The 25,432-nt window shown below is 35.4% G+C and overlaps 1 protein-coding gene across 2 annotated transcripts in view; it reads right to left on the bottom strand.

The window, feature by feature from the left end:
- CCPG1 (cell cycle progression 1) overlaps nucleotides 1–25,432 on the bottom strand; it is a 49,492-nt gene that overhangs the window by 8,303 nt on the left and 15,757 nt on the right. Inside the window, exons 2-7 of one of the 2 annotated variants that reach the window (XM_036734636.1) lie at nucleotides 20,423–20,493; nucleotides 18,483–18,606; nucleotides 16,726–16,802; nucleotides 14,516–14,720; nucleotides 10,696–10,950; nucleotides 7,774–7,785 (exon numbers count right to left, since the gene is read on the bottom strand). In XM_036734636.1, coding sequence (XP_036590531.1) covers nucleotides 7,774–7,785; nucleotides 10,696–10,950; nucleotides 14,516–14,720; nucleotides 16,726–16,802; nucleotides 18,483–18,606; nucleotides 20,423–20,482 — 733 coding nt within the window. In that variant the 5' untranslated portion in view covers nucleotides 20,483–20,493. The remainder of the gene's footprint in view (nucleotides 1–7,773; nucleotides 7,786–10,695; nucleotides 10,951–14,515; nucleotides 14,721–16,725; nucleotides 16,803–18,482; nucleotides 18,607–20,422; nucleotides 20,494–25,432) is intronic. The other variant, XM_036734637.1, reaches the window with a different exon arrangement.

The raw sequence follows: 25,432 nt of genomic DNA, 5'->3' as shown, positions 1-25,432 counted from the left end.
AACTGCTTAGACATACATTCTACCCACATGCTGCTACATGCTTCATGCATACAAAACTCCACAATTTAACAGAGTAAAAAATGCATTTGGTAAACAACTCATTTTTAATCTTCTAAATTTTATATGATGCAATTATCACCAAATAGGTGCTTTTGCAGGAAGCAACAAAATGTTGCATCACTGACTCCTATTTTCATTAATGTTTTTCCTTTTTCTTTTGGAAGGAGAAGAGAGTAATAAAATAAAGTAATAGAGAAAAGCAAAAACTTCTGATATATCTTAGCAAAGGATCTAAATAAAAATGCCAGAAAAGACTTATTAACATGTCATGTAAAAAGTTTAATATTATTCAAGTATAACTGATATGTGTACCTTTTTCATTTACCTTTTCCAGTACAGAAACATCTAAAATGTTCATCTATCTATTCATTCTTTTGCTTCTGACATCCTTTTAATCCCCCCAATCTATCAACTTTGCTTAGAAACTATTTCCATCCTTTTAACATTTTGTCCCATAATGAAAAGAAAACCTCATATTTTATGTTGTAACAATACATATTTACTTAAAACTGAAGCTGGACATGAGGTTAGAGATCATTCAGCCTAATCAGCCCCTTCATTTGAGATGTGAGAACACTGAGGACCAGAGAAATGAAATTACATATGCTATTCATAGAGCACATATTGCATACTTTACAGAGGTGTCAAACCTAGGTGTATTGTCCTGTAGTCAAGTATTCTTTCAATTACATCATGCCAACTCCCTGTTAATAAGTTCTTTTTCATTATTTTCTTGTTTCAATTTTTAAGAGACTGGTAGATGGAGGCAGCATGTTATACCAAAAAAAACCAAAACCAAAACAAAAAAAAAACCCCACAAACTCGCCTCTGGAGTCAGAGGAGCAATGTTGGCTTTGCTACTTGAACCTTGGGCCAGTTTCTGTGGGCCTCAATTTTCTTATCTAAAATGCTGGAGGCTGATGTCCAAAAACACTTCCAAGTCTAAATCCCTTAAGTTCATGAGATCAGGAACTAACTTTTTTTTTTTGTCTCTGCACTGAGATATGTGTAAAGCATTTACTAATGTGCTATTGGTACTTAATAAATGCTTATTCCATTCTCCCCTTTCTGTAACATTTTGTCTAGAACATAGAAGTTTAACAGATGTTTGTCGAATTTAATCCTATTTATTAATAAAAAGAAGAATAAGGGGTCATTTTCTATAGGCCTTTTAAGGGCTAATCTATGTTACTTTGTAGAATCAACTGATTGATTTCACCTGATAAAAACTAATGTCAGATACTAGCCAAGAATACAGAAAAACAAACTTCTGTGAAGTTCAGCAGTCATCAATAAAATTCTTTTCATACTTTGTCTAGTCTAGTCAGACTTATTGAGCCGCCTCGAATTGTCCTGTAATCTAATTGAAACCAAATCCTAGAAGGATCTTAACAAACTAAATAAAAAAGTGCTTCGTGATAGCTACATTTTCGGACTACCAAAGCTGATTAATAATTTTTTTTTTTACTAAAAACTAACTTCTGGACTGCTGGACTGTATTTATAGTCACCAGGTTCAGTATAGAGAGATGGATGGAGAAATAATGATAAAACAATTTAACACCCCCTATAGAGTATTTTACTTAAACTCTATCCTAATTTCCAGTTGCTACTAGTACTGCTTAATAAAATGTGGTTAAGGGTGGTCTATGATCCCTTTCACCCAGCAATACCACTTCTAGGGTTGTATCCCAAAGAGATCACACAAGTGGGAAAAGGACCCACGTGTACAAAAATATTCATAGCAGCTCTTTTTGTAGTAGCAAAGAATTGGAAATCAAGGGGATGCCCATCAACTGGGGAATGGCTGAACAAGTTGTGATATATGGAGGTAATGGAATACTATTGTACTGTAAGAAATGGGGATGATATGGACTTCATAACAACCTGGGAAAACCTACACGATATAATGCTGAGTGAGCAGAGCAGAGCCAGGAGAACATTATAAACAACCACAGACATATGGATTCTATGATGACTAACCCTGATAGACTTTGCTCTTCTCAGCAACACAAGGTGCAAAGACAACTCCAAAGGACCCACAATGAAGAACGCTATCTACATCCAGAGAAAGAACTATGGAGTCTGAATGCAGATAGAGGCACACTTTATGTTCACCTTTTTTTTTCCCTTTTTCTTTCTCTTTTATTTTTGGGGGTTTTTTTTGGTTCTGTTTCCTGTTTCTCATGATTCATTCCATTGGTCATAATTCTTCTTCACAACTTGACTAGTATGTTATACATAGAAAATATATCAGATTCCATGCCGTCTTGAGGAGAGAGGTGCAGAGGGGGGAAAGAAAACCTGGAACTCAAAATTATGTAGAACCGAGTGTTGTAAACTAAAAATAAAAACTCTCAAAAAAAAAAAGTGGTCTATGATGTGCCAATGCATGTGTGATAACACTGGAAAATCCTTTCACTGATGCAAACTACCTAATGCCTGCCTAACTGTTCCATGTCAACTAATAGGCTTCCAATATGAGGACTTAATATAGTTATCACTTCTTCATACTATTAGGACATCATAATATCTTAAAAACAATTTATAGGAGAAGGCTACCTTGGACCCAAGACAAATAACAACCAAAACTTCTGTTATGCAAAACTATAGATTCTAAAAATGCTTAAATTACGTGTATCTTTGATCCCCTCTCCTCCTGTCTTCTGCAGATCACCCCCACCATAATCCTACTTCTATCTACTCTTCAATCTCTCCCTGTCAATTGCTTCCTTTCTGTCGTCCACAGAAGTTCCAAGTTTCCCGCCCCCCTTCCTTTAAAAAAAAAAAAAGCCTTCACTAAGATTATAACATTGCTTCTACCTATCATTTTCTATTTCTCTTCCTTTTCTCAGGCAAATCCTTTTAGAAAGGCTCCTATATTGAGCACCTCTACTTCCTTTCCTCTCACTTTCTTAAACCTCTGCAATCTGGCTTCTGGTTTCATCTTTCAACAAACTCTAGTCCTAAGTTCCCAATGATTTAAACCAAGTAAATGGCCTTTTCTCAATTTTTGTCCTCTAAATTTCTGCATCTGATACTGTCAAGCACCCTCCTCTCTCCTGTATACTCTCTCCTCTCTGGCTTTTTGTGAGACTGTTCTCTCTTGGTTCTACTTCCTATCCTTCTGATCTCTCCTTAGTATACTTTGCTGGTTTACTATTCATCTTATGCCCACTAACTGTAGGTGTACTCAAAGTCTCTCTCTCGGGTCCTCTTCTCTCCTCTCTATATAGTTTCGTTTGTTCCACGGATAACTCCCAGGTATATAAAAATAGCCCTATTCTCTCTCCTGATCTCCAGGCAGACACTACCAACTTGTCTATTAGACATTTTTAAATTCTCCATCTTAAATTCAATTTTGAACTCAGCTCTTCCTGACTTCAGGCCCAGCACTCCATCCAATGAGCCACCTAGCTCTGGGCCTAAAGTCAGGAAGAATCATCTTCCTAAGTTCAAATCTAGCCTCAGACACTTACTAGCTGTGTGACCCTGGGCAAGTCACTTAGTGCCGTTTGTCTCATTTTCCTGTAAAATGAGAAAAGAAAATGGCAAACCACTCCACAGTCTTTGCCGGAAAAAAAAACCCAAATGGGGTCACAGACACTACTGATTACTAGACAAGTAACTGAGTTAATGTGAACTTCACCAGAAGTTAAAACTATAAAACTATAGCTCTATCCCGTTTTTCTTTTATAATCTCTTCTTCCCCTTGCTATCTACCTGTGTGCTTTACCCAAGACCTCCTGTTCTCTCAGTATTCTACAGATATAGATATAATCTATTCTCATGGCTTCATGATAGCTACAAAGCTGAGAAGAGATCTGAAATAGACCTTAAAACTAAGAGACCTAATACACTAATAGATGGAATAATAGACCTTACAAACTAATTATGACAAAACACAAATCCACAAACAACTGTGATGCAAAGCAGAATGTAATAAGTACAAAGGACAAAATTCTAAATCAAGGACAAAATGTTAGAAGAAATTTTGAAAAGGAAGAAATTGCTTTCATGGAGGAACAGGATGGGGAAGAGCAGGGGGAAAGGGAGACTTGATCATGAGGCTTGCTCTTGAATAGGGCCTTTAAAAAAGGGAAATACCCTAATAAGTATAGATTGAGGAGAATACATTCTAAGAATCAGGTATAAAGAGGAACAAAATGTATGAAACAAGGAGAAGGCAGAATGTGAATGGTAAACATGCCAAAATTTCAGATGGGTCAACCATCAAACATCAAGGAGAATAGTATATGAGCTTCAGAAGTAGAATGGAGCAAACTTTTGAAGGGCTTTCAATGCCAAGATCAGGAGTTGTACTGAATAGAATGTTCTATAGGCCTATGGAATTATAGGCAGTATAAAAATTTTAGGAGAGAACTTTATCACAGCAGGGAGTTAGGAAGATGACTGTCAGTGATGAGAAAGATGGACTGGAAAGGGGATAAATGGGAGACAGGAAGACCAGTTAGCAGGCCATTATGATAGTGTGATAAGAAATAAGGGAATGAGCTAGGGTGGTGTCAGTAGGAGTGGAAAGGAAGAAGGGATTCAAGAGAAGGTTTGGAGCAGCATATGCTTGAGTAACTGAGAGAACAGTGGCAACATCCAGAGAAATACTACAATTAGAGGTCAAAACAGGCCCATGATGGCTGTGGTATTGAGAAGATGAGAAGTGCCATTTATTATCTCAGTGACCTTTCATTTATACTCAAATCTGCATTTTCAGTTCTGAGCTAAAGATACACATCTCCCAGCTAGCTACAGAGCATCTCTACCTAGAAGGAACCACCACCAGTATATTAAACAGAACATTTCCAAGGCCAAGCTTATGACTTTTGCCCTAAATGTATTCCTTTTTTATTCACTAGTTTTATCAATGCCAGTAACTTAGTACTCCATATTAGAAACCCTGATGTTATATCTGACATAAAAATAGGAATGGGGACTGAACCTGTGATTTCATCCGTACAGGAACTCCCAGATAAAGAAACCCCCTCAGAACTTTCTCTGCAACTTACAGTTATCAGTGTCCAGAGTACTGGGAAATTAAGTGTCTTGTCCAGGGTCTCACAGGAGTTTGTATCAGAGGCAAGACTTGAGCCTAGGTTTTCCTGGCCACAAGGCAAACACAATAGCCATTAAGCTATGGTGTTTCTCAATCTCTGACGTGTCATAGTTATTTTTAAGGGTAAAAGAGTAGCCCAGATCCTTTCTCTCATCTCTCATATACAAATGGTTACCAAGTTCTATCAATTATATCTCTATAACAAGTCTCTGCCTCTCTACCCCTAATCCACTGCAAATATCCTAACATAAATTGTGACGTCTAAGGTCCCTTCCAGCACCAAATCTATGATCCTATGATCATATTCCCCTACATATTCTATTTTCCATGAAACTACTATTTTGTATCCTAAATGCACTCTGTACTTTTTCTGGATTGTTGTTCATTTGATCACAAAGTTCCCTAGGCCTAGAATGCCTTTCCTTCCCCTTTTAAATTTCTATTGTTTAAACTTATCACTTAAAGTCCAACCCACATAATTCTTCCCCTATAAAGCCTCTCCTGGCCACTTTTCTCCTCACATTCTAATCAGTAATGACAATGCCAGTCCTCCTCAGGCCTCTCTAATGTTTTTTTTTTTTGTTAGAATTATCTAGGTATGTCTTATTTCATATCTGACACATAAAGGCAGTATCCAAAGAATCGAAAATTACTATCACTCAGAGGAGAAGGTGCCTGGTGGGTATGAGCAGGCTGCAATATATCACAAATGAGGAACTTTGAAAAACAAGAGTTCAGGATGTTATCAGGAAAATACATGATAGAAAAAGAAGATTGACTATTCATGTAGAGAAGATGAGGGATGGCCAATGGATACCCCAAATACTTACTAGTATTTGTGAAGAAAAAGTGAGGAAAGCCTCTAATGCAGTATGTAGAATTTATAGGAAAACATGGAGAAAAGTCACACATGATAGGTAGGAAAGGATGGGTTATAAATTCTATCTTAGGAGAAACCATCCAAACTGATGCAATCACAGAATCTTGTATTTAAGTATATATATGTATTAGGCTATAAGCTCCAAGACACTGGAGACTACTCCCTACATATTTTATATCTTTGCATGAACCTAGTACTGTGCTCCATATGCAATTATTTATGGAATTCGTGAAATTTTGCTGTGGTGGGATATGTTGAATTTGAGGTGCTGATTAAGTATACAGATGGAGCTATCCAGTAGAAAGTTAGAAATATGTAATTTAGTTCTAGAAATAGGTTGGATATAGATCTGAAATATACATATATATATATGTGTGTGTATGAAAGGTAATGACTAAGGTCAGAGTAGACAGCATCAACAAAGGTGAGAGTGTAGGAAAAAGATGAGGGCCAAGCACAGAACAGTGGACACTTAAGCCACAGGATGACAGATTATCAAAAAGGAGATGATCAGTAACAACAATGTTTCTTCTAACTATGGTCAAGGAAGACAAGGTGCTAAAGCCCCTGGATTAGAAGGTAATTAGTAACCTTTTGGAGGGCTGTGAGAACTGAAAGGAAAGAGACTAAAAATTTTAATACTGAATAATTCCATCTATTATCATGTTAAATATACAAGATGTGAATAAAATACAGGTTAGGAACATAAGCTACATTCTTCCCACCAATGTAGCTTCTATACAATTCAAATGTGGACTATACGTGGTATTAATTTTCAGTGTACACCTGTACTTTTTTTTATTTCAAAAAATTTTGGGGATGTATCCTACGTTCAGACCACTAAGATTATATTAGAGAGTCTGGGTGGGTTGGATTATGCATCTATGTACCTAAATACAACAGAATTTTCTATATCCAAATATGTGTTTCCTTCGAAGTAATCCTTGAGGGTACATTAACTGTTCCAATGATATTGCCACTGGACCAAAAATATTTTTGGAATTCCTTTTCTGGAAGTTTACAGAGACTGTAGAATGTTATTTAGAACACTCCCAAGAGATATTCAAATGTTTTCCCTTTTGAGTATGAATCTGATTTTTGAATATAGCCAAGTCTCATGGATAATCTATCTAGGTCATACATTTTGGGGGTCCAATGATAAGACTGAAAGTACTGAATTTATTTATTTTGTCTGTTTGTTTTATGAGTGCTCAAACTGTCTCTAAAGATAACTTCAAAGAGCAATGGTGACAGCACTAGAATACAAATATGGTCTCCCAGGAGTAATCACTTTGAAGAAACAAACACTTATTTGGCTTTATAAGTTCTGGTATTTTTTTTAAGTCACTCATTACTTTACATTATACCCATTACATTACATTATAGTCATCCTCATACTCTCATCACCAAAAAAGAAATTTAGGTGCATAGGACATAATTACAGAAAAATTAGTTGCCAGATCTTACTATAGTTATTCTGAATAGATTAATATAGAAAATACACAGGTAAATGTGAACGTTATTATCATTCCTAAGCACTGAAACACCATTTTCATAATATTTTTTAAAAATAGGAAAAGAGTACTCAATGAACAGGTACCTTATTCTTTCTAAGTATTTTTAATTTTTTACCAAATGCTCAAGAGATCATGCAATATGCGGGTATTTAATGCCAGTTGGGTTAACCACTGATATTTTCTGGTATTAAATTTCTGGTATTAAATTTTTCTTTAAGCAAGAAAATAAAAAATATTTCTTATTACCTGCAGGTTTACCTGTGGAAAGACAACATTTTATTCAAATAAAAACCATTAAGTCCATCAGTTAACTGTCAAAACAATTTTAGAAACACAAATATACATACACATGAAAACACGTGGAGTATCGAGGGGGGATACCTTCAGAGGATGGACATGAATTGTTAGTAATGATGTGGGAGTAAGGGAGTGAGAAGAGCCTAGGGAAATCTGGAGGAATAATTATGTAAGTTAGACTTTAAAGGATGAATAGGAATTAAAAGGGGGGAAAGAGGGACATTCTAGGCATGAAATCAAAGGAACAAGAATTCTAGTGGGAAGAAGTCCCAGTGTGAAAACTCCTTCCTCCAACAGAAATCTCAGTCAAGCTATGTGATTTCGTAATTCTGAGGGAGCTGCCTGAGGCACATAAAGGTTGAGTGATGGGAGGCTGTGAAGGGGAGATAAGGGGCATAAAACTTGTATGAGAGGTGGGATGTGAACCCAGGTCTTCTAAAATACACTATACCAGTCTACCCTCTCTACATATAGATATATAAAATATAAAATAATATGTGCAAAGTGCTTTGCAAACCTTAAAACGCTATGAAAATGATAGTTATTATTAATTTGACCTATACCGTTCATAAAAAACTCCAATTGAGTATTCAAATTGTAATATCATTGTAATAAGTTTTAATAGCTTGAAATGCTCAAGATGTGTCATCCACTGGGCTTGTAAATAATTGTTATACAATAATTTCAGTAATGGGGTATAACTTTTAAGCTAAATATTGGACGTAAAGGATGAGAATAATTGACTGTAGCTTTATAGCCAAATATGTATAAATTTTGTCTTTTATGTTATATAGTAGTGCTAGTATTGTGTTGACTACACATAAAATATCCAGAAAAAAAGAGATTGGCTTACATACTTCTCCCCTCCCTATTGAAAAGTGCCATACAAGTAACCATCTGGAAGCCCATTTCTATATGTCCCTTCGAAAATTCACAATAGGTGGGCATAATGACATCAATGTACTGATAGGCATCTATAAGAAATTAAACCTTGGGGATATATAGCAATCTATCAATACACTGAAGAAACAGGAGTATATCATTTTTCTTATTAGCACTACAGAAAGTTTTTCTGGTAATCCAAATAGTATCTGTAAATTTCCTAAATTAACAGAACTGCAAATTACATTAGCTGCCATTGGAGGGGGTAAGGAGCATTTTCTTGATTTTTATCTTAGGAAGTGTTTCTTGTTAAAGTGCACTGGAAAGCTATCTAATAGGCATGTTTCAATAAAAGACAACTTCACTTTGGAATCTGTTCATTCTTTCAACAGAAATAGTTAATCTGCTATCCTATCTGATTATCTATATTGTGAAAGTTATGGCAATCTTGAAGCTACAGCTCTTGAAAATCAGCAGATACAACATAAAGATACAACTGTGAAGTAATTAATAAAGTCTATTTCAGTCCATTACAACTGGACCAGCCAAAAACATCTTTCTATACCTTGTTGCAGCCACTTTTTTTTGTTGTGCTGGCAGGATAAGAATGCAAAGAAAATTAAACCAACTACAAAGGAAGCAGACAGACCTTCCCTAACTCCCTATAAAAAGGCACTTAAGACCTAATAAAGCAAAATTTTAGATTACCTGGCAAACAGAGAATATGGTTCAGAATTAAGTACAGATTAGATATAAACATCCGTAAAGTGAATTGTCATATCCTTTCCAAAAGAGCCCTTTTTGGAAATTCAACCCTCTTCTGCCAGTACCATCTTTTCCCAAAATGTCCCCGTCTTTCTTTAAGAACTCTCTGACTACATCTGAATTCTTTGCTGAAGACTCCAAATGTTAGAGGAAGACAACATGCACTTTGAACCTTTCTGTTCTTTGTTTGGGAGAGGCAATACAATGCAATGAAATTAAAATAGCTGTTTGAATTTTATCTCTCAGTTACTGGCTATCTAACCCTGAAAAAGGTCACTTATCTTCTCTGAACCTCCACACCCTTTTGCTGTAAAATGAGGTTATACTTTGTACTACCTACATCTCACAAGATGAGTGAGGGAAGCACTTGTAAATTTTAAGATGCCATATAAACTGACTGTTAGAACACAAAGAAAATGCTGAGCAGAATAATTATACTGATAATGGTACCTTAAAAGAAAGTGATAAGTGATCAAGAAGTTTCCTCCAGTGTTTCACTTAAATCATAGATGCTGTGCACTTTACAAGCAATTTGGTGCATTGGAAAACTGATGATATATTAAAATATGGGGAAGTCATGAGGAAACATCCAAAACTTTACTAAATCATAGCAACAGCAATAGTCAAAATGTAATACCTACACATATAAAGAGTAAGAAATAGGTAACAGTATGAGATTTCAAATGTAAATTTCAGTTAAATGTCTCCAAAGCTGTTCACAAACAGTTCATGATCTATCTTCACACTATTCCCAAGGGCATGATGCTAGGATGACTAATTTAATACTAATAGTTACTATAATAATTATTTTGCTTATGACACTATAGTCATCATTATAGTAAAAATCTGTATTTTTAATCCTACCTAAAAAAAGGCAAATATCTTTTTATAAAATATGATGAAAATATTAAAAAGCTCTTATACAGTATAATACTTAGTACTTTTCATGGCACATCTATCATTTGGGCCATTCTATCACATTAACCTTGAGAGAGAGGTGCAGGTTTTATATATGTGCACATACATATACATATGTAAGTACTATTAACAGGTATTATCCTATTTTTTAGGAGAAAAAAGCCCAAGGAGCTTAAGTATCAAAACCACATCAACTCTTCTAATCGACCATAGAATCACTAAGTAAGACACAGGCCCGAACTGAGTATACTGATCTAATACATCATCAGCCTGCCCATAATAATAGACTTAATTCTTAATTCTTACCATAGAAATGTCCAAAACCCATACTGACTGCAATCACCAAAGCTAGTATAATACATTTGTTGAGGCTGCTACTGAAGTGGCGCTGGTGCACCTGTTCCTTGGGAGAGTCAGATTCGTGTTCATTAGGTGGTCTATCCTCAGATTCTGAACAAGAAATTGTCTTCTTTCTAGCACGTCGTCTTCTCATTGCAGGACTGGGCTGATGACTTGTTTCATCACTACTGGACTCATCATCAGTAGGCCGAGATGGAAATACTATTAAAATTTAAAAATAAATTTTTACAAGGTGTGAAAAATAGTTCTAAAAATTTTCCAGCAATATGTAGCACTGAAAAGTATTATAAGATGCTTGATTTTTAACATATGCATTCCACATGTATTCCCAGAAGGGGTGGTGGTTCAGGACTGGAGAGAAGAGGGATCTCTAAAGACACAAATTCATTGACCCCAGGCAGGTTCTTCCCACTTGTGGAAAAGTAATCATTCCATTCTAGTGTACTCTTCCCTCTCCAATAGGAATCAAGTTTCTAAGTTGTGTTAATTCAGAAGTAAACTGAAAACACTTTGTCTATTTGATCTCAAGAACAGACAAACTTAGAGACAACTTAAAATACTGAGGAAATGTACCACTAGATACCTACCCAAAAAATTTACAAGGTACAGACAGTGTGCACTTCATTTCCACCATTCCATTATCAAGGCCAGGACATTTACGTTATCAGAAACTAGAAAAACCTTCCCTAAATTTCCTACTCTTACCAGACAAATATAATTTTATCAATTAGCAGATGTCAGCAAAAGAAAGGAAAAAGCAGTATTCCAGTATTAGAAATAGCTCTACTGTAAGGTAGCAGCACATGATAATTACAAATCTACAAATGGAAATAATCTAAATTTCCAAAGGAAAGCTACATGAATTTAAAAGGTCTCTACTCATGGGATTTTTACTTTTCTTTTCCAGATGCTTTCCCATCATATTGTCACACTTCTTTTTCCTCCTGAATTTCAGTTCAATGAATGAATCAATACTTCAGTGTGATCAGCAGCAGCAGACTGTTATAAGCTTAAAGTGAAACTACATGAAAATTAATGCCCAGGAGAAAGATCAATTAGGAGAAGAAGAAATCCTGAAATTAAATTTGAGAAAATGAGCTCCAAAATAAATATTCATGCATCACATAATTAAGCTGTCTATGCAAGTAAGAGTAATAGTCATGCCACAGCCAGTCTGTTAAGCTTTTTAGGCAATGTTTTTCTAAAGTAGATCATATAGATTCAGTTAACCCTCAAAATTATGAAAATTAATGCAGAGATAAAAGGCACAGAAAAACATTTCTAAATTTTCATGACCAAGGGAAAGTAAAGTGAAAAAAAGACATAAAGTTCAAGTCAGTTTTCCAATGGCAATTTTTTAATAAATCATCTCCAAGGAGCATATCCAGGTGAGTTGTATTTTCATGGGCAAAGACAGAATTTAAAACAAATCCACACTTAAAGTAAAGGCTTTCATGGTCACAGTCTGAATGGATCATATAAAATCAGACTCCTATATTTATTGTTAGAGAAGTCAAAGCAATATTAAAGAATTATTTTCTAACTATAACTAAATAAATGTAAAATAATTTTCTGTCATATGTCAGAGTTTGCAAACTATTTCAAACAGCACAGGCAACACACTTCCTCATTCAAAATCTATTTCATCTAACACTGCTTTGCTTTGCAACCAAAGCAAAATGACAGCTACAGCAACCAGCTGATAAAATGGATTCTGAACTTTAATTGGTCCAATTCATAAAATTTAAGCAATTCAACGACATGCAAAAAACGTAAGCCACACTGTGGAATTTGGCTTTTTTTTTTAATAGGGATAATTTTGAACACTTATTTTAGTATTGCGGAGCACAACTGGGTTTTTAAAGCACTCAATAAATGTGACTAGTTATATTCAGCTCTATAGAAGCTGATCAGACTTAGTCACACCACCTTCAAAGAGTTGGCTTGGAACATGGTGTTTCAGTTGATCATTCCATCCCCTTATGTACTCTGGAATCTTCCAAAGCTTCTCCCACCATCTTTCTTTTGTGAATAAACAAGAAAAAAGATACTTTTAAGCCTTTGTTTTAAAGAATAAAAAGACAGATTTGGATTTACTTTGGAAAAGTATCACATTAAAATTTAATCCGTTTGTACTATAATACTTAACTAGGTCATTGGTCAATCTTCTACTTCTTCATTGTATGTATGGCCAAAAATACACCACCACCACAGACACTAAATATCTGATTTCTATAACTCTTCCACAGATGCTAAAACATCACTGAGTATTTCTTAATCTCACTCTACTGTTTCTGGTTCACCTTCACCAACTTCTACAAAAAATTTATCTGAAAAATGGAGAGACTGTTATTGGCACCATGGCACTTTCAAAATAAAAATTATGGTATCTGGCCAACTTCTCAGTTGTTTGTTCTATCTTGTTTCTCAAGATGTTTATTATTCCTGATGCCAACAGGATATTACTGATGGGGAAAAAAAAACCTTATCTGTACAAAATTATAGCAGCACCATTCATGATAGCGAAAACTGAAAAAAAAAAAAAAAACAGACCACATATCTAACAACTGGGAAGAGCTGAACGCTGTTATGGCTACATGATGTAGTGGAAAGAACACTATTTGGAATCCAGAAAGACCTGGGTTCAAACCAATCTTGTATTCCTTAGCTATTCTCTGTAACCACAGGTAAAATTTCCTTAACTTCTCTGAACCTCAATTTTCTCAACTGTAAATAAAATGAAGGAATGTACCATCCCAAATGAAATGTCATAAGCACTTTGCAAACTTTAAAACTCCATTATAAATTGATGGTATATATGAATGGTATGTCACAGGAAATGATAAATATACATAATTCAAAAAATAAGACTTAAGAGAAAGAGATGCAGAATAAAAAAGATACCAAAGAACACCACACACTGATAACATCTATGTAACCAATAACAAAAGGAATAAAAGCAAGAAAAGTTTAGACAGGGATATGAAAACAGAGAGGATCATTTTGTTATTACCTTGTCAAAAATAACATACATTTTCAAAACTGTAAAATGAATTCTGTTTCATACATGATCATTTTTATTTTGTTCCTAGTTGTGTTTGCCTATTTTGTCAAATAATGTTGTTCCTCTATGTACAGGACATCATGAATTAGCAGGCCTTAGAATTGTGGCTTATAAGCAATGGGGTACAACTGTACAGTCATGGCTCACTGAAGAGAAAAATAATCATCACAAACTACCTATTTTTTCCCCACAGGTAGTATTAGTGATTTTCTGGATTGCAAAGTATTACCTTAAGTTCTTCCTCTCATCTCTTAGGGTTAAATTTGAAAAATGTCACATGCTTTCTGAAGTATTTGGCGTATCTATTACATGTTCTATCTGATGTCACTTGAAAATATATACCAGGAAAATAAACTCTATGGTTCTACTTTTTTTTTTTTAGAATGGGCCATATGCCACATAGGCATATAGAACTCCCAATGAGAAACTCCCCTCTCCAATGCAGATTGACACTTGTTCTGTAGCTCACACGACCTTAGAGAGTTGCCCAGGACACAGAGGTTAAGTGAATTGAATAGAATCCTACAACCAGGTTGCATCAGAAGCAAGACTTGAAAGGTTCAACTTTCTTATTGTGTTTAATATAATGCTGTTCTTTCAACAACCTAGTACCTGAGAATTTGGAATAGAAAGTTATATAAGGTTTAGTCAGAGAACTAAAGGTTCATATTCACAGATCCTTTATCTTTGTAAAGTTCTTACCAGTATCTGGCTGACAGAATGTATACTGGCTACTAGAGGAAGAGCCTAAGTTAAAATCTTCAGGACCCTGAATGTCCTTAACAATTATAACTTCTTCTTGTGCTCCAATTTCTTCCAACTTAGGTGGTTCAAGGGTAACGATGTCAGAATCATCACTGATAGCCCCAAAATAGACATTGTCATCAGGTGACTTTTCTCTCTCTGTCTGAGGAAGAATCACAAGTATTGTAAATTAGCATGCTTCATACAGTACTACATACATATTAGATACCTAAATACTTATTAACCCTGGGGAAGAGAAATATAATAGTGGTAGACAGGGATAAGTGAGGCTAATTCTCACTTCTGCCATAGAAATTTGAGAAAGTTTACATGTACCTAACTCATAATGTAGAATACCCACAATAAAGTGTGTCAAAAATAAAATGCCTTATTTATAATAATCTTTGGGTAGAAAATTCAATTAAAAATAAAAGAAAATTAAATTTCATTTTGTTTAAAAAGTTAGGATACCGCAATGACTAACTTTGATAGACTTATCTCTTCTTAGCAATGCAAGGATCCAAGACAATTCCAAAAGACTCATGATGGAAAAAGCTGTCCACATCCAGAAAAAGAACTATGGAGTCTGAATGCAGACTGAAGCGTACTATTTGCTCTGATTTTTTTTGTTTCTTCTTTCTCATGGTTTCTCCCACTGGTTCTAATTCTTCTTTACAACATGACTAATGTGCAAGTAGGTTCAATATGAATGTATACGTAGAGCCTATATATCAAGTTACATGCCGTCCTGGAATGATGAGAGGGGAGAGATGGGGAGAAAATTTGGAACTCAAAATCTTATGGAAGTAAATGTTGAAAACTAAAACTAAAAAAAAGAATAGGATACCCTCAAAAGACTGAATTTCATTTTATCTCGTATTTTAGTTTAAATTTCTGATTTCTTTTTTTTTTACAAGACTAGTGACTTCATTGTTAGAGTTTGCCTGGAGCACTGAGACTTCATTAAATGAAATTCCTAGAGTCACACTGCCAGTTTATCTTAGGCATGGAACTTGAACCAGGACTTTCTGACTCTAAGGCCAGCTCTTTTATCTACTATACAATGTGCTCCTCATTTGATTTCTGTATATAGCTGACAAGAGCTAAAAAGTTAAATTACTATTAAACCATTTCAGTCTTATAAAAGAAACCTGGCTATTTTTAAGAAAATTACATTGCAGGTAAGGAAAGAGTTACCAAATTAGGTTTTCTTTAATACATCTGTTTCTTCTGAACTAAAATATCTTCACGGTTTTAATTCACAATCAAAATAGATGTTGATTTCTATGAATAAAATGAATCAACAGATCTTCAAAATATATATCAGAATTTCTTAACTTCAAATGGAAACCAAAAAAAAAAAACCCTTTAATTTCTGAGTCTTACAAATCTTGTTCATATGCCCAAAGGGCTATGAAACTGCATACTCTGACCCAGCAATACCACTAGTAAGTCTATATCCCAAAGAGATTAAACAAAAAGGGGGGCAGGGGGAAAAGGACCTATTTGTACAAAGGTATTTGTAGCAGCTCTTGTTGTGGTGGATAAGAATTAGAAACTGAGGGGAGGACCATCAACTGGGGAATGGCTGAAAAAATTATGGTATATGACCGCAATGGAATATTATTGTGCTGTAAGAAATGACAAGCAGGATGATTTCAGAGAAATCTGGAAAGACTTAACATGAACTGAAGCAGACTAAAGTAAGCAGAAGTAGGAGAACATTTTACACAATAAAAGCAATATTACACAATGAACAACTGTGAATGACTTAGCTATTCTCAGCAATACAATGATCAAATGTAATTCCAAAGGACTCATGATGAAAATTGCTATCTACCTCCAGAGAAAGAAACAATGGAATCTGAATACAGACTGAAGCATTAGTGGTTTTCACACTCTTTCTTTTTTGATTTGAGCTTTCTTTCACAACATGACTTATGTGGAAATGTTTTACATGACTGCACATGTATAACATCTATCAGATTGCTTACTATCTTAGGGAGGGGGGAAGAAAGGGAGGGATTGAATTTGGAACTCAAAATTTTTTTAAAAGAATGCTAAAAATTATTTTTATGTGTAATTGGGGGAAAAAATAAAATGTTAAAAAAAAAAGAAATCCTGTTTAGTATTTAATCACAAAGGAAATGGGAATCATTGAAATTTACCTCAAGAACTGAGTTGGCTTCTTCCAAAGCTGGATAAGTAGTTTCTCCCATTAACACTGTACCACCTTCACTATATCCTGATATGGAACAAAGATAAATTATATTATTCCTTTATTTTAAAATGCCTTGTTCAGTTTCCCATAGATTACTGCACAAATTATGCCAATAAAGGCATAGTTCTAATACAGACCAATTGCAAACATAGACCACACAACATAGAATGAAATATCTTTGACAGAAAAAATGTGTGTACAAACAGAGTAATTACTCAGTACCATAATTTTTAACTGTTACTGTGAATTTTTTAAACATTTATTTCAATTCAAATAAAGTGTCAGAGTGACAAGATTTTTGGATTTGAAATTTACCTCTCCTGGGCCTCAGTTTCTTCATCTGTATGAGAAGTTCATCATAAAGACCTCTTGTGAAAATATTACTGCTGGTTGTCAGATGAAGAAATTAAAGCTATCTATAGTCATATGAAAAAATGCTCTAAATCACTACTGATTAGAGAAATGCAAATCAAAACAACTCTGAGGTACCACATCACACCTATTAGATTGGCTAACATGACAAAACAGGAAAATGATGAATCTTGAGAAGATGTGGGAAAATTGGAACACTAATGCATTGCTGGTGGAGCTGTGAACTGATCCAACCATTCTGGAGAGCCTTTTGGAACTATTCCCAAAGGGCTATAAAACTGCATACCTTTTGAGACTTACCAATTCCACTTCTAGGGCTGGATCCCAAAGAGATCATACAAATGAGAAAAGGACCCACATGTACCAAAATATTTATAGCAGCTCTTTTTGTGTCTGCCCTTGACTCTGGCATAGTCAGGCAAAGGGCTAAAATGTACTGTTTCTTGTTTTTGTCTTAAAATCCCATTGTTCTTTTTGGAACACTCTCCCCGCCACTCCAACATTCCCCTATTAGGATAACAATCTTAACCTGAAAAAGCCTTTAGATTTAAAGATAAATAAGGGTATAAAAACAATTTGCTGCTAAATTGCTGTTTAGAAACAAGCTGTAATATATCTACTTTATATTGGTAGAGAAAAATAAGCCTCAAATGTTTTTAAAATTACCATTGCTTTACTGATTTTTTTTCCTTCTGTCCTCTTTTTCTTTAAAAAAATTTATTATATGGGATGGCCCTCTATGAGCAGGTAAGAGGAGGAATACAGGTAAAAATTCAAATGATACAAAACCAAAAGATTTCAATAAAAATATTTTTAAAAATTACCACTGTAGTTGTTTCATTCTCTGAACATGACAAATTAATATTTTAAATCATTTTCATGAGTAATGCTGACATATTCAAAAACTTCACTATAAAACAAACCTTAAATAAGTCTTATTTTTCTACTTCTCATCAATGGAGAATATGGTAGCTAGAAGAGAATTCATTGAATACAACTCTTTTGATTAATGTTACATATCCCTAGCTTCTAAGTCATTAGCGGCAAATGGCTTCAATAGTTAAAACAAACTCGTATTTGTTTTACATGTAATATGATATGTTGAGACATCCAAAGATGCCAGAAGGTCCCAACAATACAATATCAGAACCGCTACCTCCCACTCGTTGTTGGTAAGATTCTGTATCTGTATCCCTAGTGATCCAAGTTCTGAGGGCACAGGATTAGTGTCTTAATATATGTCAAAGAGACTAGATATCAGTTATCACAGAAGAGAGCTTAAACTTATTTGCTTTAGTTTTCTTTGGAAATTTTATTTTCCCTATATCTTACCTTCTTGATCTAAAGGCTGTTCTTGATTTTCCTCTTGCACTAAAGCTGTGTATTCTTCTGATGCAAACTCAGGGCTTTCATTTGTTACACTGTTTTCAGAATTCACTGTCTCTATATCAGACCCCTAGAAAAAATGACAATAATGAAATTTAATAGTTCCTTATCACTTTAAAACTGGATTTAACTGCTTTGCAACTCAACCTCCTTCCTCAAAGAACTTACATTCTAATGGGAGAAGGCAAACAGATATATAGACATATATTCAAAATAAATGTAAAGAAAATAAATATAAGTAAATAATTAGTAGTTCAGTACAAAAAAGTTTAGGAAACCACTAGCAGATGGGGCGCGAGGCAAAGTAATGCATGTAGAAAAGACTCTGTCTAGATGGTGGTGCTTGAAATGAGTACTGAAAAAACGAGAGAATCTACGATGGTGAGGTGACAGAAGAGGGTATTCTAAGGACACTGTAAAAAGCACAGAAATGAGAGATGGAGTGCCACATCTGAGGAAGAGAGTACAGGAAGAGTAGTGACCAATGAGGCTGGAAAGGGTTTGGGGCCAGCTTGTGTAGGGTCTTAAAAGATAAACAGAAGAATTTATATTTAATTCTAGAGCTGAGGTTCTTAGCCTTCTTTTGTGTTACAAATCCCATGACATTCTGATAAACCCTATGGACTCCCTCTCAAAATAATATTTTTAAATATATAAATTTAAATACACAGGATTACAAAGGAAACCAATTATATTGAAATAATTATCAAAATAAATTTAAAAAAGAGTTCATAGCCCTACAGTTAAAAATCCCTGTCCTAGAGTCAACTGGGAGCCACTGGAGGTAATTGAGTAGGGAAAATTTAAGATCAGATACTTGGCAGCAACATGTAGGACAGAATGGAGTGTAGAGCGATTTAAATGAGTGACATCAACTAGGAGGCTACTGCAATAATTTAGGTGGAAAATAATGAGGGCCTGAACTGAGGTAGTGGCAGTAAGAGTAGAAAGGAGGAATTCAATGCAAAAGATGTGGAGAAAGAAATAGCAAGATTTGATAATGTGGGGCAAAGGATGATGAGGATTTGAGGATAAGGCCAAGGATAGGTACTTGGCAGCCTAGAAGAATGATAGTGCATTCAACAGAAATAGAGAAGTTTTGGAAAAGGAGTGAGTTTGTCAGGGAAAGAAAGTCCTTTGGATCAATGCAATAACCAAACACAACTCTAGAGGAATGATGATAAAGCATGCTATTCACCTCCTGACAGAAAGGTTATGGACACTAAAATACATCTTCCAGCACAGCCAATGTATGGATTTGCTTTGACTACGCATATTTGCCTCAATGGAGAGAGGTTTGTCTTGTTTTAATTGGGGGAAAGAGGAAGGAGGAGAGGAGTAAATTAAAAGTGAATGCAAAAAGAAAGAAAAAAGGGATGCTGAAGCACTTTTTAAGAAACAGAATAGGACTTTTAGGAGACAGACAAGCAAGACAGCCTTAAAATTAACATTTAACCAAAATTTAACATGTCAAAATTTATATTTTTAAAACAAGCTGTAACAGAAATTTGTCATAACATGTAGTAATGAAGAACAGTGAAGTAGACAAAGGACAGTGAAGTAGAAAAAAAGGGAAAGGTTAACAATCAATCAAGGAGAAGGAAGAATGTTAAAAGGTGGATTTTGTAAAGCAAAATTATCCCTGCCAAAGTCCACAGGCTGATGTGTCTAAAAGATGTGTGGCTGGTGAGGGTTGAGGTTCCCTTGGAAAGTCTCAATCAGTTACTTACATATGGTAACCAAATCAGATGGAGGGGGAAAATCTCACATCCTAGGCCACATAACCTTAATTCTGGATAGAGAAGTTTTAATAAGACCAAACGACCTTGTAACTATCATCAATGCAACAATTCTTTTAATTTAATATTTAAGATTTGAAAACCTACCTCATGATTGATAACAGTCCAACCACAAGATGAATCACTGTCACTGGAGTTTTCAGACATTTTTCAAGTATCTAGAAATATAACAATACATTTATGTGTAAGAAGCAGCAAAAAAATCTGTTGAACATTCTAGTTCCTACTGTGTGCTAACACATAGTTGTTGTCTTCAAAGAAATTCACCTTTGTATCTAAGTATGTAGGTAAATACTAAGTGTTGTAGGCAAGAAGTACAAAATGAATACAGAGTGGACTGCATCACCGTGGACTGCAATACTCTAGGAAGTTTTCCTGAGAGAGGCTAGGCATGTGCTGAGCCCCAAGGGATAAACAATGTAAAGCAACTTGGCATCATATAAAAATCATTTCCCTAGGCCCTGGATTTGAGAGCCAGCTCTTCCACTTCTAAGATTCTTAAAACATATGGCAATCCACTTTACCTCTCAGTTTTAGTTTCCACACCTACAAAATGGGCATTATAATACACTACTTCACTCAAAGTCATAGGAAAATAGAATTCAAAATTTAGATCACCCATCTTATTTTACAAATGAGGAGCTGAAGCCCTCAGAGCTTAGTTAAATGACCTACCCAAGGTAAATACACACACACACACACACACACACACACGTAAATATGTGTATATAGTAAATAATATATAGTAAATAAAATAGTAAATAATAAAGTATATGGCATATACTTTATAGTATATAGCAAATATATATAGTATATATGTAATGGTAATTTAAATTTGAAGATCTTCCCCATCCACTAATAGGCCCATGTAACCTGCTTACATCAAAGGAAGCCTAAGTCACATGTGTTATGAGGAGCTTGCTGAAGGAGAGGAACAGGAAAGTATGGAGCAGGAAATACTCACAGCAGCTAGCGCTGAGGAAGAGAGCAAACCCAGGCACACTAGCTGTGCTAGCAAACCCAGGCACATTAGCTGTGCTGTGAGTGTGTTTGTCAGAAGGCCCCAGCAGGGGGGCGGAAGGTTAATGAGATGGCAAGGGTCCATGCTATGACATTGTGTTTTAAGTTCCTTGCTATCATGATAAAGTAAGCTTACTGGTTTTGGGAGTTGGTTGCTGCTTGAATGAGCTGGACTTACTGGTTATACAATTTGGTTATCTGGTGTGTGAATAAATGTTTTACTTCTTCTACCTTCTATATGGAGAGTCTCTTATATTTTGCAATACAGAACTACATAGGTATATTCATAATTATCATCAATGTTGTAACTATTGCTTTGCTGTACCAACACTGTTGCTAGCGGCTGCTGTGGAGGTGATAGAGCAACAACAAAAGCACATAGGAAGGCTGCTGGCATAGGTTCTTTGATTTGCTTTTCTAAGGAAAGCAACTTTAAGAGGTTAACAATCTTACCTTAATTAAACATACATATACCATTCACTTAGTTCAAGGGGAAAAGCCAGCACCCTGAACTTCCGAGTAAATATGAACAGGAATTACAAACAGATCAACAGACAGGCTCTTTATCTGTCTGACCAAATCATAGTACAAAAGTGGGGGGGGGGGGGCGGTGCTGCTTCAATGGCTACCCAGAGTCTCATTACCAGCACTGTTTCAATGACTGTGACCCCAAAACAAAATGCCAACCTCAGATTTTACATACATAGGTCAGGGCCCTGGGGCAGTTGATTACCTCAGTGCTGAGTAGCACTCCAAAACAAAAGACAAAAGGTTCCCACTTTACCTGCCCCATTCAAACAAAGGCAAGCCTCATTAAAGGCACCTGATGGCCTTAGCATTCCAAAAGAGAAATCCTGCCCTAACTACCATAATTGCTGATACAATATAGTAAATATACAGTAAATAATATATATTATTTATAGTAAACAATAAAGTACATAGCATATTTTATAGTATATAGTATATATACTAGTATATAGTAAATATAGTCTATATAGTAAATACATATATAGTAAATAATAGTCAGAATATAGTAAACATATAATATATAATAATAAAGTAAATAATATATATAGTAAACATATAATATATAATAATAAAGTAAATAATAAAGTCAGAATTTGAACAAAGGTTCTCTCACTATGAATTCAGCACTCTTTCTATTGCAAAACTGCAAGGGAAGTCCTTTGTAAAATGTATTTAATAATAATGACAATTATTAGCTGGCAGATGGTATACTCTGCAGACTAAGATGAAAAATCAAGCTAAAGTGGACAATTCTTGTTAGAGAATAGTGAGAGAAAGTTTGGACAGCTATTAAAGCTTAAAAATGCACTAAGATTTTTGAATCACCATGCATAATAGGATCAGCTGTAGATGCTTTAATGTTACTCTGAAAAAATTTGTTCTTGATATTTTAGGCAATCCAATCCAAGAAATGTTAACTGCTACAAACAAGGCATTATGCTAGTCCCTGGGAACATAAGACTATCCTGACTTCTCTTCTGATCTCTCTATATACCTTCTTTTGCTTATCTCCTCAGCTCCCACATGTCTAATTATCAGATAACTCAAATCTAGAAATCCAATCCAAATCTATCTCCTATGCTTCAGCATAGCATCACTAACTGCCTGTGGACATCTTTACGTATATATTCTTACAGGCATCAAAAACTCAACCAACTAAAATTGAATTCCTTATCTTCCAACAATCCTTCCGCTCCACCTCTAAGTATAAGTAAAAACAAAAACAAAACAAAACCCTTACCCCTACTCCAAATGTTCCTATTTTTGTTGAGGATATCACTAAAGTCCCAGTTACCCAGATTCAAAACTTTGGGGTCATCCCAGATTTTTCAGCCTTTCTCATACTCCAGTCAGTTGGTCCATTGTTATAGTAACAATATCTCTCTAATTCTTTTCCTTTTCTCTACTTACATGATCACTACCTTATTTCCGGTCTGTATCACTTCTCACCTGACTATAAGAAGATACAACTTCCTGCTTCCAGTTCCTCCCCATTCTAATTCTTCCTACAAATAAATGCCCCATCCATACTCTTAAAACACAAGTCTAAACTTAACTCCACCTCCAAGCTCAAGAAACTTTGGTGACTCCTTATTGCTTCTAGGATAAAACACAAACTCTTCTGTTTTGTGTTCAAATCCTTTAAGTCTACACCACCTGGCCCAACCCCCAGGATGGGAGGGAGAATAAGCGGTGGTGGAAGCTTTTCCCCTATTTTGAGATCTCCCAGAGTCTGCCAAATTATATCTACCCAAGATGTATGTGTGATTTTATTAAAGAGCTTCCACAAGTGAGCAGAAAAAATGAAAACAGTTTCAACCCTTCTATAGGTTCCATGAGTCAGAGTAAACAACTATTTGAGAATGTGGATCAGCATTATTTCACCTTGTTGTGGGGCTACAGTCAGTTAGCCTTTGGGATTTTTGATGAAGCTTTGAATTTCTCACATTTGTCTCTGGGGTACAATCTGAGCACAGAATGCAAGGCCTAGAAGAACAGGAAGATGATAGAATACAGTCCCACTCCCACTAAAGCCCATATGCAGAGGAAGGCCTGAAAGCAAGCCAATCCAACCCAACTGGAATATGATATTCTGGAGATGAAAGGATCTAGGTTTAAAACCAAGAATCACCTGCCCAGCAAAACTGAGTATAATATTTCAGGGAAAAATATGGACATTCAATGAAATAGAGGATTTTCAAGTACTCTTGATAAAAAGACAAGAGATGAATAGAAAATGTGACTTTCAAATACAAGAATCAAGAGAAGCATAAAAAGGAAACAGGAAAGAGAAATTACAAGTGACTTATTAAAGTTAAACTGCTTACGTTCCTACATAGAAAGATGATATTTATAACTCATGAGACCTTTCTCAGTATTAGGGTAGTTGAAGGGAATATACATATAAATAGACAAAGGGCACAGGGGAGTTGAATATGAAGGGATGATATCTAAAAACTAAAATTAAGCAGTGAGAGAGGAATATTGGGAGAAGGAGAAAGGGAGAGATAATATGGGATAAATTATCTCACATAAAAGAGGCAAGAAAAAGCTTTTACTTTGGAGGGGATCAGGGGGGAGGTGAGAGGGAATGAGTGAACCTTACTCTCATTGTATTTGGCTTAAGGAGGGAATAACATACACACTCAATTAGGTATGGAACTCTATCTTACCCTACAGAAAAGTAAGGGGGGATAGATATAAGAGAGGGGGGATGATAAAAGGGAGGGCAAATGGGAGGAGGGGGTACTCAGAAGCAAATACTTTTGAAGAGGGACAGGGTCAAGGGAGAGAATAGAATAAATGGGGGGCAGGATAGGCTGGAGGGAAATATAGTTAGCCTTTCACATGTCAGTTGTGGAAGCATTTTGCATGACTACACATGAATAACCTACATCAAATGGCTTGCCATCTCAATGCCACCCTCAATGAGGGTGGGAGGGGAGGGAAGAAGGGAGAGAATGTTGAACTTGAAGTTTTAAAAACAAATGTTAAAAATTGTTTTTTTAGGGGCAGCTAGGTGGCACAAGAGGACCTGAGTTCAAATCAGCCTCAGACACTTGACACACTTACTAGCTGTGTGACCTTGGCAAGTCATTTAACCCCAATTGCCCTGCCCTCCCCCCTCCAAAAAAAAATCTTTCTAAATTGTTTTTTACATGCAACTAGGAAATAAGATATACAGGCAATGGGGTATAGAAATCTAACTTGCCCTACAGGAAAATAAAAGGGAAGGGGATGGGGGGGACGGGTGATAGATGGGAGGGCAGATTGGGAGAAAGAGTAATCAGAATGTATGCTGTCTCTGCGTGGGGGGAGTGGAGAGATGGGGAGAAAATTTGGAACTCAAAATCTTGTGGAAGTGAATGTTGTAAACTAAAAATTAATTAATTAATAAAAAAAGAAAAAAAAAGAAAAAGCACACATAAGTTCTTCTAAATTAACTTTGTATATAAAAGGAGTCTCTTTAAAAATTCTTTTTCCCTATACCTTAGAAATCTAGACTTCTAGGCTATCCCCTAATATACAGGAAAATCTATGATATTTACT

The sequence above is a fragment of the Trichosurus vulpecula genome, chromosome 8 (genome assembly GCF_011100635.1).
Source record: "Trichosurus vulpecula isolate mTriVul1 chromosome 8, mTriVul1.pri, whole genome shotgun sequence".
NCBI classification, from domain to species: domain Eukaryota; kingdom Metazoa; phylum Chordata; class Mammalia; order Diprotodontia; family Phalangeridae; genus Trichosurus; species Trichosurus vulpecula.
This window is presented reverse-complemented; position numbering and strand designations above follow the sequence as displayed.